The 12,216-nt window shown below is 48.1% G+C and overlaps 1 protein-coding gene across 1 annotated transcript; it reads left to right on the top strand.

Annotated features, from left to right (window-relative positions):
• Positions 1–5,211: 5,211 nt before the first annotated feature.
• Positions 5,212–11,322, top strand: LOC133282194 (olfactory receptor 10A3-like; the record flags this gene model as incomplete). Its single annotated transcript, XM_061478261.1, has 3 exons — positions 5,212–5,616; positions 10,278–10,431; positions 11,255–11,322. Coding segments are annotated over 3 exons (627 nt in total), but the record flags the coding sequence as incomplete, so codon positions are not given.
• Positions 11,323–12,216: the final 894 nt, after the last annotated feature.

Here is a 12,216-nt window from a genome sequence, read left to right as displayed (position 1 = left end):
CATAGAGTGGTTTGGGTTGGAAAGGACCTTGGTTCCAACCCCCTGCCATGGTCAGGGACACTACACACTAGACCATGTCACCCAACACTCTGTCCAGACTGGCCTTGAACACTGCCAGGGATGGGGTAGCCAAAGCTTCTCTGAGCACCCTGTGCCAGTGCCTCAGCACCCTCACAGGGAACAGCTTCTTTGTTATATGCAACCTGAACTCCCTGTGTTTCATTTGAACTCATGACCCCTTGTCCTGTCAATCCAGTCCCTAATGAAGAGTCCCTCTCCAGCATCCTTGTAGCCCCCTTCAGACACTGGAAGCTGCTCTGAGGTCTCCACGCAGCTTCTTTTCTCCAGGCTGACCAGCCCCAATGTTCTCAGCCTGGCTCCATATGGGAGGTGCTCCAGCCCCTGATCATCCTTGTGGCCTCGTCTGGACTTGATCCATGTCCTCCTGATGTTGAGGATATCAAATTCACTCTGCCTTTTAAATGTTTTTTTCATTAAATAGTCTGTGCTATCCATACACAATTTGAAGTGCTAATTACTGGTGTTTTAAAGGATTCCCTTCTCCATCAGTTGTATCCTCTAGATCCACAGATCCCTCTCAGAAAGTATCCCCATTGCACATCTTTACTCCTGACAAAGCCATCCCAGATTTTGTAATGAAAGCAAACAAAAACACATCAGATCTCAAAACAGGTAAGGTCTCAAGCTTTATCCCATGGAGGTGAAGGATTTAATTCCTTGTTGTTGATGTATGTAAATCACACCCATCACCACCTAAATAATCCCAGGGGAGGAGCTGGGCCTATTTAGGTGCTCTCTGATGCTGAATTAAATGGGTGAGGATGCCTATACAGTAACCAAGTTCCTGGGTTACTGGTGGATCCATCCTGGTAACCTGCATGGGGTAGGCAACCCACCTTTTGTTACAGAACATTAAGTGCTAGGCAGGAATAACCAGGGTCATTCCCTACTAGGGCTTTTGGGGAGTAAAGAGGTGATTTCTGTCCTTTCCTGGAAGGCCCTGCAGCCCCCTCTCATATTTAGTTGCACAGTAACAAAAGCATTTCTGATTGAAAAGTAAAGGCAGCTGCTTCAAAATGAAAAGGAAGTTGTGCTTTTATATTTTCATTCTAAGTAGCAGCATAAACTGAGATAAAGGAGAGCTGTATTTTCCCTACACTGAGGGCTGAACACATCTAAGAGTGCTTCCCAAGAGGTAATCTTGTTTTTGAATACGAATATGAGACAGTACATACTGGTATGTACTAAAAAAACTACCTTTGGGGATGTTTGAAGGCTGAATAAAACTCTTAAAGGCAACAATTTTGGGCTGGAATTTTTCAAATAAGACCTTCTGGTGCCATTAATTTTAAAACCTGTTGGGTGTATCCTGACCTGGCTCTTGGGAGCCCTTTGGGCTGACCCTTGCCTGGTCTGACAGCTCGCTGGTGGTTAATGTGTAATCCCCTGACTTGTTTCACCCCTGGCTCTGTGAATACCACAAAGGACAAGGCTCTGGAAGGACGGGTAGATGCTGCATGGGGGAAGACAGAGCAGCATTACCCTTCTAGCTGGAGCCTGGAGAAGCTGGTAGTATTAAAACTCATTTCAAGTGGATCTGAGAGCAAAGAGGAAGAAATCCCTGATATGAAAACCCTGCTTTGTCCTGTGGCATCCACAGGATCCGCAGGCCTTGTAGCAAACCTTACCTCCTCTGCGTTATTTCAGGGCAGCAGAAACCATCCCCTTGAGGAACCAGAGGGATGCTGGTGGTGTGAGCATGGGGCTCTTTTGCTTCCTATTTTAAACGATCCTTTTCTTCACTCATTAGACAGTTTGTGCTGTAGGGCTCTTGAAAGAGCAGCTAGCCAAACAGTGTGTTATAGCTCTATGGAGCTGGCACCTTCCCCTTGTTCCTGTACTGAGATCTTGAGGATAACATCCCTTCTGGACTGCCAGAGGGAGATTGAGATGAGCTCTTAGGCAGAAGCTCTTCCCTGTGAGGGTGCTGAGGTGCTGGCAAAGGGTGCCCAGAGAAGCTGTGGCTGCCCCATCCCTGGCAGTGTTCAAGGCCAGGTTGGACACAGGGGCTTGGAGCAAGCTTCCCTAGTACAAGGTATCCCTGCCCGTGGCAGGGGTTGGAACTGGAGGGCCTTTAAGGTCCCTTCCAACACAAACCAGGCTGGGATTCTAAGAAATAAAGCTGTCAGTCTCTTGAAGTCAAAGCCCTTGTGGGAAATGGGGACAAGTCATATCTGAGCCTCTGCTCTGCTGTGAATTTAAGTCGTGTTGTAAAAAACCTGAGTGCTGTTAGGAGGGAGGATTTGGCGTCCTCCTCCCCCCTGAAAAGCCAAGGTTCTGCTGGGCTGGGTCCCCTGACAAAGCTGATGGAGCAAGTGCAGTACCCAGCTGTCTACATCTGGGACTTCAAGCTGCATTATTCACCCTGCACAACTGCACCCAGGCATTCTTAGTGGCCTTTTTTGCCTTCATGTAGTTCCTTTAAATAATCTTTGAATTATATATTTTTCTTCTTTCCAGAATTTGATTGAGAGTTATTTCTCTCTCTGTTATATTGATTTTCCCACTTCACAAGCCTTTGCTTTAGCCCAGTACCCAATGGGGAAGAAAGACATTCAAAACCACTCAGAAATCCTTTTCTATCCTCCTCCAGTCCATCTCCTGGACTGTCAGTCTGTTGCTTTCTAGCAGAAAACAAGGTTTGCATTGAAAATATTTAAAGCCACCTGTGTACTTCTCCTTCTTCCTTCCCCACACTTTCATAGCTCGATTTTCTCCCCTGTTTGCCCCATCCTTTGTGTTTTCTAAATGTCTGGGACAAGGTTATCAGTTAATTTTTCTACCAAGGGTTTTATAATATCTCTTCATGTAGAAGAAGCATTCAGGACACACCCGCACTCAGGATTCTTCAGATGAAGTCTGGGAAATCTGACTTCATCCTGATATATCCTCAAAGCAGCCATGTTTTGAGCCAGTGCTTTTGACCTAAGTGCTGTACAATCACTAGTGAAGTATATGGAAATAAAGCTGCCTTTTGGAAACTAATGCCCATGAGCACCTCAAACCATCCGCACAGAGGATGCTTTGTTGTGCTTGTTTTCAGCTCCCTTCAATGCAATATTAGATGATCTCTGTGGATGTAAAGGGCTTCCTCAGGGAAACACTGAAAGGAAGAGGTATGTGATAGATGGGGAAATACAAAGCAAACTGTCCTGGGCCTGTCTTCCTGGGTAGGTCTCTGCAGGAGAACTGGTCTTGGAGGTGTTGATGCAGCCAGAAGGAGTTTGGGGAGAGAGGAATTGAGAGGTTGTTTTGCTGATCAAGTCAAACTAATTATCCGATGGAGGAGGATCCTTGGGAGAACAGTTTGTACAACACAAGCCTCTGAGGTAATGCCTCCTGTGAGATAAAACCCCTCCACCAGCCAGCCTGGAGCATCCTGCTCCCAGGCGTCTCTCCTTCAACCCATCGCATGGTCTCCAGGAGGAGCTGCAGGCACTGCATCCACCACCACCTTCCTCTTTAACCAAGTAGGTACAAAAGGGTTTGATGGGTGGTGGGTCCAGTTTGACCCTGGTCTTGCTGCCTCTCACATGCTTGATGGCATGTTATATTTCACTCTTCTTCAGGGACTGTATTGATAGGGCAAGGGGTGATGGGTTTAAACTGAAACAGGGAAATTCAGGTTGGTGATAAGGAAGAAGTGCTTTACTGTGAGGGTGCTGAGGCCCTGGCACAGGGTGCCCAGAGAAGCTGTGGCTGCCCCATCCCTGGCAGTGTTCAAGGCCAGGTTGGACACAGGGGCTTGGAGCAAGCTGCTCCAGTGGAAGGTGTCCCTTCCCATGGCAGGGTTTGGAGCTGTGTGAGCTTTAATTTCCTTTCAACCCAAACCATTCTATGATAACCCATGGTGTGAATAAAAGTGTCCTAGTATGGGGTAGGTTTGCTTCAAAAACACCAGCATTCCTGACCCCATCTACAACTGATTTAGCGATATTTTAGCATGATAATATCCAAGCTAAAGCCTTAAAATTTTGGTTTATATAGGGCATATTTTGTGTTTTAAACCCTTAGGTGGATATTTGGGTTGGTCATAGGAAGCTCACTGCAACCACAGCAAAGCTCTGCTGGAGCCAAGTCCACTGCTTTCCCTTAACATTATGCAGGGTGGGTGTGTTCAAAAGCAGATAAACTTAGAACGTAAAACAAATTTCAAGCACATGGCTTTGTGTGGTGTTGAAAAGGATGCAGCACAAGTAATGAAGCTACAGAAGAGCACTGATCCACTCCGAAAAATACAAAAAAGGGAGAAAAAAAATCTTTAAAATTCCCAGAAATCAGTGAAGAAAATACAACATCTTTTCTGTTTTCCACATTTTGTGAGGTACTTATTTGGTTTTATTGTATTACGTTTGGATAGACATGATGTTTCTCAGTGTTTCATTAGTAATGTGAATATCAATCATTGTAGAATTATTCTCTTTTAATTTCCAGTCGTGTAATGTGCTCCTTCACCTCTTTGACTTCAGATCTTGAGTTACAGACAGAAATACACCATTACAAATACACCATTTTCTATTGCATTTACTTTGTGGATTATACTCCAACTAAACTTCCACATTAGTTCTCTTGTAGGGATGTATTTCACTGATTCCTTTCATTTCAATCCAAATCCATCAACTTGTTGAAATGACAGATACAGGAAACCTCACGGTTCTCTCCAGCTTCATCCTCTTGGGTTTCTCTGATGCCCCAGCGCTACAAAACACCATCTTCACAGTCTTCTTATCCCTCTATGTTTTCATGGTGCTGGGGAACCTGATGATGATCCTGCTGATCAACACTGACCCCCACCTCCACATCCCCATGTACTTCTTCCTGAGCCACTTATCTTGCATGGATGTTTGCCTTTCCTCTGCTATCATCCCAAAAGCTCTGGAGACCTTCCTGCTGGGGAGAAGCCACATCTCCTTTTGGGGTTGCTTTGCCCAGATGTATATTTTCGTGGCTCTGGCTGTCTGTGAGACCTTCCTGCTTGGGGTAATGGCTTACGACCGATACATGGCTGTGTGCAAGCCCCTGCTCTACACCACTACCATGACCAGGGCGCGTTGCTATGGCATGATGGTGCTGGTGTACACCATCGGGTTCCTCACCTCCCTGGTGCACATCACACTGGCAGGGAGGTTGTCCTTCTGTCAGGCCAGGAGCATCAACCACTTCTTCTGTGAGCTGCCCACCCTCCTGCAGCTCTCCTGCTCCAACACAAGCACAAATGATGTCTTGCAGGTTTACCACACTGTGTTAAACACCGTGGGCCCTCTCCTGATGATCCTGGTGTCCTACATCTACATCCTCCACACCGTCCTGCAGATCCCTTTGGCCACGAGGAGGCTGAAGGTCTTCTCTACCTGTGCTTCCCACTTGGTTGCCATCACCATCTTCTACGCACCCGGGATCCTCACCTATGTCCAGCCTCATGAGGCATCCTCATGGGATCAGGCAAAGCTGGTGTCGGTGTGTTACTGCATCCTCACCCCAACCCTCAACCCCCTCATCTACAGCCTGAGGAACAAGGAGGTGAAGGGGGCTCTGAGGAGGCTGTGGGAGCGAAAGCTGCTGCCACATCTATGCAGGGTTTGAAAGCACATTTGGAGCTCTTCAGTACTGTGGAGGTAAGGAAGGAATATGTGGAATCTGTGATTATGGAATTGAGCATTACTAGCCATTATTGGTCATTATAGCTCACTACTGGTCATTATTACAGCAAGTGCAGGGTATGGAGAACCAGCACAACGAATGGTTCTCTTCAAACAGCTTCAGGTTGTTTTCAGTGAGGCCTGAGCCTTCAGTAATTCTAATTCATCCAAATAATTATTAGGTATTTAATAGCAGGCCTGAGACAGCACCATGTGTTTTGTGTCTAAATTGTGCTAAATGAAAGTAGAGCCCACAAAAAGGAGGCTAAAGCTTGAGGTAAGCCACTGACCACTGTCTCCATTGCCTACTTTATAAGCGTTTCCTCAGTGATGAACTGGTGGAAGGTCAAGAGGATTTGATACAGCTGTGGTGTCCCCAACAAAAGGAGGACATGGAGCTGCTAGAGCAAGTCCAGAGATGCAACAAGGATGCTCAGGAGCTGGAGCACTTCCCATATGGGGCCAAGCTGAGAACATTGGGGCTGTGCAGCCTGGAGAAGAGAAGCTGCTTAGAGTCCACAGAGCAGCTTCCAGTGTCTGAAGGGGACTACAAGAAACCTGCAGGAGGGCTTTTGCCAAGGGCCTGCAGGGACAGGCCAAGGGGAATGTCTTGAAGCTGCCAGAGGGGAGCCTGAGATGAGCTCTTAGGCAGAAGCTCTTCCCTGTGAGGGTGCTGAGGCGCTGGCAAAGAGTGCCCAGAGAAGCTGTGGATACCCCATCCCTGGCAGTGTTCAAGGGCAGGTTGGACACAGGGGCTTGGAGCAAGCTGCTCCAGTGGAAGGTGTCCCTACCCGTGGTAGGGGTTGGAGCTGGAGGAGCTTTAAGGTCCCTTCCAACACAAATCTCTCTGGGATTCTGTGAAATAAAGCTGTGACAGTCTGTTTGTCAACAAAGCCTTTGTGCTAAATGGGGACAAGTCATATCTGAGCCTCTGCTGTGCTGTGAATTTAAGTAGGGGTGTAAAGAGCCTGAGTGCTGCTGGGAGGGAGGATCAGGGGTATTCCTCTCCCCTGAACAGCCAAGGTGCTGCTTGCCTGGCTATCTTGACGAAGCTGATGGAGCAAGTGCTGTACTCAGCTGTCTGCATCTGGGACTTCAAGCTGCATTATTCACCCTGCAGAAGCACACCCAGGTATTCTCAGTGCCTCTTTCTGGATTCATGTAGCTCTTTTCAATAATCTTTGAATTATATTATTCTTCTTTTCTAAGTTAGGTTGAGGGTTATTTCTCCCTCTGTTATATTGATTTTCCCACTTCACAAGCCTTCGGTTTAGCCCAGTACTCAGTGGGGAAGAAAGACATTCAAAACCACTCAGAAATCCTTTACTTCCCTCCTTCAGTGCATCTCCTGGACTGTCAGTCTGGTGCCTTCCAGCAGAAAAACAGGTTGACATTGAAAACATCTAAAGCCATCTACATTCTTCTCTTTCTTGCTTCCCCACATTTTCATAGCTTGGTTTTCTCTTCTATCTGCCCCATCCTTTGTCATTTCTAAATGTCTGGGACAAGGTTATCATTTAGTATTTCTCCTAAGGGTTTTATCATGTCTCTTCATCTAGGAGAAGCATTCAGGACACACCAGCACTCAGGATTCTTCAGATGAAGACTGGGAAATATGACTTCATCCTGATATATCATCAAAGCAGCCACATTTTGAGCCAATGGTTTTGACCAAAGTGCTGTACAATCACTAGTCAAGTGTATGGAAATAAATGCATCTGATGAAAAGGACTCCCCATGACCAGCGCGAACCATCCACACAGAGGATGCTTTGTTGTGTTTGTTTTCAGCTCCCTTCAATGCAATATTAGATGATCTCTGGTGATGTAAAGGGCTTCCTCAGGGAAACACTGAAAGCAAGAGGTGTGTGATAGATGGGGAAATACAAAGCAAACTGTCCTGGGCCTTTCTTCCTGGGTAGGTCTCTGCAGGAGAACTGGTCTTGGAGGTGTTGATGCAGCCAGAAGGAGTCTGGGGAATGAATGGTTCCTTCAAACAGGTTCTGGTGATTTTAAGCGTGGACTGAGTCTTGGATAATTCATCCAAATAAGTATCAGTTATTTAATAGCAGGACTGAGACAGCACCATGGTGTTTTGTGTCTAAATTGTGCTAAATGAAAGTAGTTCCCACAAAAAGGAGGCTCAGCCTTGAGGTAAGGCAGTGACCACTGTCTCCGTTGCCTGGTTCATAACTGTTCATCCCAAGCAAGCTTGAAGATCTGAGGGAAGGACCAAAGGTTCAATACAGCTCTGGTATCCCCTGCAGTTCTGATACAGTTTTGGTGTCTATAGAATACTAGAATCATAGAATAGTTAGGGTTGGAAAGTACCTTAACATCACCTAGTTCCACCCCCCCTGCCATGGGCAGGGACACCTCACACTAAACCATGCCACCCAAGTCTCTGTCCAACCTGGTCTTGAACACTGCCAGGGATACAACATTCAAAACCTCCCTGGGCAACCCATTCCAGTGCCTCACCACCCTCACAGGAAGGAATTTCTTCCTTATATCCAACCTAAACTTCCCCTGTTTCAGTTTTAACTCGTTACCCCTTGTCCTGTCATTACAATCCCTAATGATGAGTCCCTCGCCAGCATCCCTATAGACCCCCTTCAGATACCGGAAGGCTGCTATGAGGTCTCCACGCAGCTTCTCTTCTCCAGGCTGAACAGCTCCAACTTCCTCTGCCTGTCTTCATACGGGAGGTGCTCCAGTCCATGAGCATCCTCGTGGCCTCCTCTGGACTTGTTCCAACAGTTCCATGTCCTTTTTATGTTGACTACACAAGAACTGCACACAGTGCTCCAGGTGAGGTCTCACAAGAGCAGAGCAGAGGGGCAGGATCGACTCCTTTTACCTGCTGGCCACTCTCCTTTGGATGCTGCCCAAGATACGGTTCGTGTCTTGGCTGCAAGCACACACTGCTGGCTCATGGTCCTTTTCTCATTGACCAGCACCCCCAGGTCCTTCTCTGCAGGGAACATAAGAAGGCCATGGAGCTGCTGGAGTAAGTCCAGAGGAGGCCACGAGGATGCTCAGGGGCTGGAGCAGCTCCCGTATTGCGCCAGGCTGAGAACACTCGGGCTGATCAGACTGGAGAAGAGAAGCTGCTTGGAGACCTCAGAGCAGCTTCCAGTGTCTGAAGGGGGCTACAGGGATGCAGGAGAAGGACTCTTCATCAGGGAGTGTAGGGATAGGAAAAGGGGTGATGGGTTCAAACTGAAGCAGGGGGATCCAGATTGGATTTGAGGAAGGAATTCTTCACTATGAGGGTGCCAAGGTGCTGGCACAGGGTGCCCAGAGAAGCTGTGGCTGCCCCATCCCTGGCAGTGTTCAAGGCCAGGTTGGACACAGGGGTTGGAGCAAACTGCTCTAGTGGAAATTGTCCCTGCCCATGGCAGGGGTTGGAAGTTGAGAGCTTTTAGGTCCCTTCCAACATAAACCAGTCTGGGATTCTGTGATACCTGATATGAGCATCCAATACATTTATCCCACGTAAGTGAGCTGGAGCAGTGCTAAGGACCTGTGATAGGCACACATAGGTTAGCATGTGGCCAGAAGTATGTCCCAACTAAAATCTTCCTGGGATGTGTGGTCTTTACATCTTTTCCTTTCTGGATGTTCAGTACCAGGTCTGTGCTTTGTGGATTTGACCATGTCACATCCCCTTCTGTATGTCATCACATTATTGAGGGGAAAGATGCTCTAAATGAAATAGTAGATGGAGGATTTTTAACATTTAATCCAAACACACCATTTCTGTTTAATGAACTGTACAATTGCTGGAAGAACATGTACTTGTATAATGACAAACTGAATAAATTTGTGGTTTAAAATAAGCACCTTTGGAAACCGTGGTCTTCTGCAAAGAACTGTGATGAATAATGAATGAATGCAATGGCAACCAGTCAAAATCGAATATAGGTTGGTGTGAAGTGAAATGCTCACTTTATAAGCTTTTAATCAAAGTTTCCGATGGAGTTTTCATGAAAAATAGAGACATTTGGACAATTCCCTCAAGAAAAGAGAACACAACATGTGAAGCAACTTACTCAGATAGAATAAGACAGGGACTCTTCATCAGGGCCTGTAGGGACAGGCCAAGGGGAATGGCTTGAACCTGCCAGAGGGGAGATTGAGATGAGCTCTTAGGTAAAAGCTCTTCCCTGTGAGGGTGCTGAGGCACTGGCACAGGGTGCCCAGAGAAGCTGTGGCTCCCCCATCCCTGGCAGTGTTCAAGGCCAGGTGGGACACAGGGGCTTGGAGAAAGCTGCTCCAGTGGAAGGGGTCCCTGCCTATGGCAAGGGTTGGAACTGGATGAGCTTTAAGGTCCTTTCCAACACAAGCCTCTCTGGGATTCTGTGATGGGCTTGGGAGCATCCATCAGAGCCACCAGTGACAAGGGCAACCCTAAAGCACGCTTCAGAAGGGCCTTTTTCCCCTGTTGCTGCCCATTTCAGTCCTTTACCACACTCCTCACTGTTCCTCCCCATCTCCTTCATTCCACTTTTGGGCACCGCTCCCTCAGGCTCTCCTTTGTCTCTTGTGCTTCCAGCATGATGGGTGGAAGAAGGTGAATGTCATCATCAAGGAGAGCACAAGGACTGGGGCTGCCTTGGTCCCCAGTGGGATAAAGAAACAAATTCCCCAGGAAGCTGTCATCAGGCAGAGTAAGGACAGGAGGGTGACCATGAGCAGCCAGCCCAGAGGTACCAAGGCCAAGTCACGCCTGACCAGCCCGAGTGCCTTGGGTGATGTGAGCATTGATGTTTGCATGGACAAGAAGTAGAGGACAGCATTTACCTCGTCGTTAGCAAGGTCACCACGATCTTCTGTTGGCTCCTTTGCAGCCAAACTTGTGAGCTATGGTTTGAGTACAAGGAATTGAAGATGGGTGGAAACCTGGTTCATTGCCTGTGGTGCTGGGATTGCTGATGGACCCTGGTACCAGCTCCCATTGGCGAGGTTCCCCTCAGCTCCCTGCCATGATAATGTCAACCATGGCCCTTGTGAAGCTGTAACTGCCTCCGAAATGCTCCAAAAGTGGATGTCAAAGGTGGGCTTGTTCTGTGCCTTGCTCTAAGGGAGCCCAAAGCCCTGTTGTTTGCTCAAGCTGAGGTCATCTCCTCTGGGTACATTTCTTCTCCAAACCAAGCAGCACAGAGAAGAGATAATTACCTGCTTTGGGCTTTGTCACCTCCTGGGGCACAAAGAGATTCACAGTCCCACATCCCCACATCACTTGAAATAGAAAGGGGGTTTGCTGATGCTGGCTCATTCCCAGGCTCCCTGCACAGCTCCAGGCACGTTCATCTTCACATCCATCTCCGAGAGCATGAGGAGGGCAGCAGAGACAGAGCTGAGATGTAAGTGAGGGGCAGCATCTTTCAGACCATCATTCTCCTGTGGTTCTCCCTTGCCAACAGCCAGCAGCTCCTGTCTTCATCTCCTGCCCTGCTGCAGGGTTGTGGGCTTCTTGATGATGCTCTGGGCTTCCCAAGGAACTGCTTGTGCTGTGTGCTCCCCATGCAGCTGCTGAGAAGGCAGGTTTGGAGATCACCCTGGTGGAGAGCACCCTCAGGAGGCTTCCTCACCTCTGAGCAAAAAAGGTTTCCTGGATGAGCACCAGAAGCTTTCCTGTACAGGACATTCAGGGTGCTCCCCATTGCTGAGATGAGGCAGCTCCAAAAGGTGAGTTTTTTTCCCCAAAACATGTGTGCAAGTAGGGATTGCTGAGCTCTGGGGATTGCCCATTTCTGTTGGAGACTCAAGGGAAAGGTTAAAGAACCATGAAAAGGTTTTAGATCTGACAGAGTGTGTCAAGGGGGAGGGAAAACCAATACTAACCACTGTGTAAGGTTGCATCGGATCATAGTATGGCTTGTGTTGGAAGAGACCTTAAATCTCACCCACTTCCAAGCCCCTGTGATGGCCAGGGACACCTTCCACTAGAGCAGGTTGCCCTGTCCAACCTGCACTTTCCATAGGTCAGGAATTCGTTCCAGTTAGGAAGAAACTCAAGCAGAGAGGGAGGAAGTGGGTGGTTGGGAAAAGCCCAAAAGAGGATGAGGGATCAGCTCTGCACTGCGAAAGCACCATGTTTCTCTGTGTTCCAGGTTGAGCCGGATGGTCTCCAAGCCCCAGGTTCAGCACTATCACAGGCAATGAATTGCAGCGCTAAGGTAAAGCTACCTGGGTGTGCAACCTCCCCATTGCTTTCCAGAGTGGTCATTGCTCAACATCTCAAGGTGAGCCACAGGAGCAGGCACCACGTTGTGCCATGGTGTTTAACTGCTTGAGCACCCCTTTGTTCTACCTGTGCTGGCACAGGACTTTCACCAAGCTCTTCCTCATTGATCTGTGCCTGAACTCTCCCTTTCCATCCTGCAGGACTGTCTCTGAGCAGCTCCCACCACACAGAGGCTTTTCCACCTGGGACATCCCTGCCTCTTGGAGAAGAAAGCCCCAGCCAGGAGCTCACACACAAAGCACCA

The sequence above is a fragment of the Pezoporus flaviventris genome, unplaced genomic scaffold, assembly GCF_033815535.1.
Source record: "Pezoporus flaviventris isolate CSIRO_AGI_PZ_B2104156 unplaced genomic scaffold, CSIRO_AGI_Pfla_v1 ptg000116l, whole genome shotgun sequence".
NCBI lineage: Eukaryota > Metazoa > Chordata > Aves > Psittaciformes > Psittacidae > Pezoporus > Pezoporus flaviventris.
This window is presented reverse-complemented; position numbering and strand designations above follow the sequence as displayed.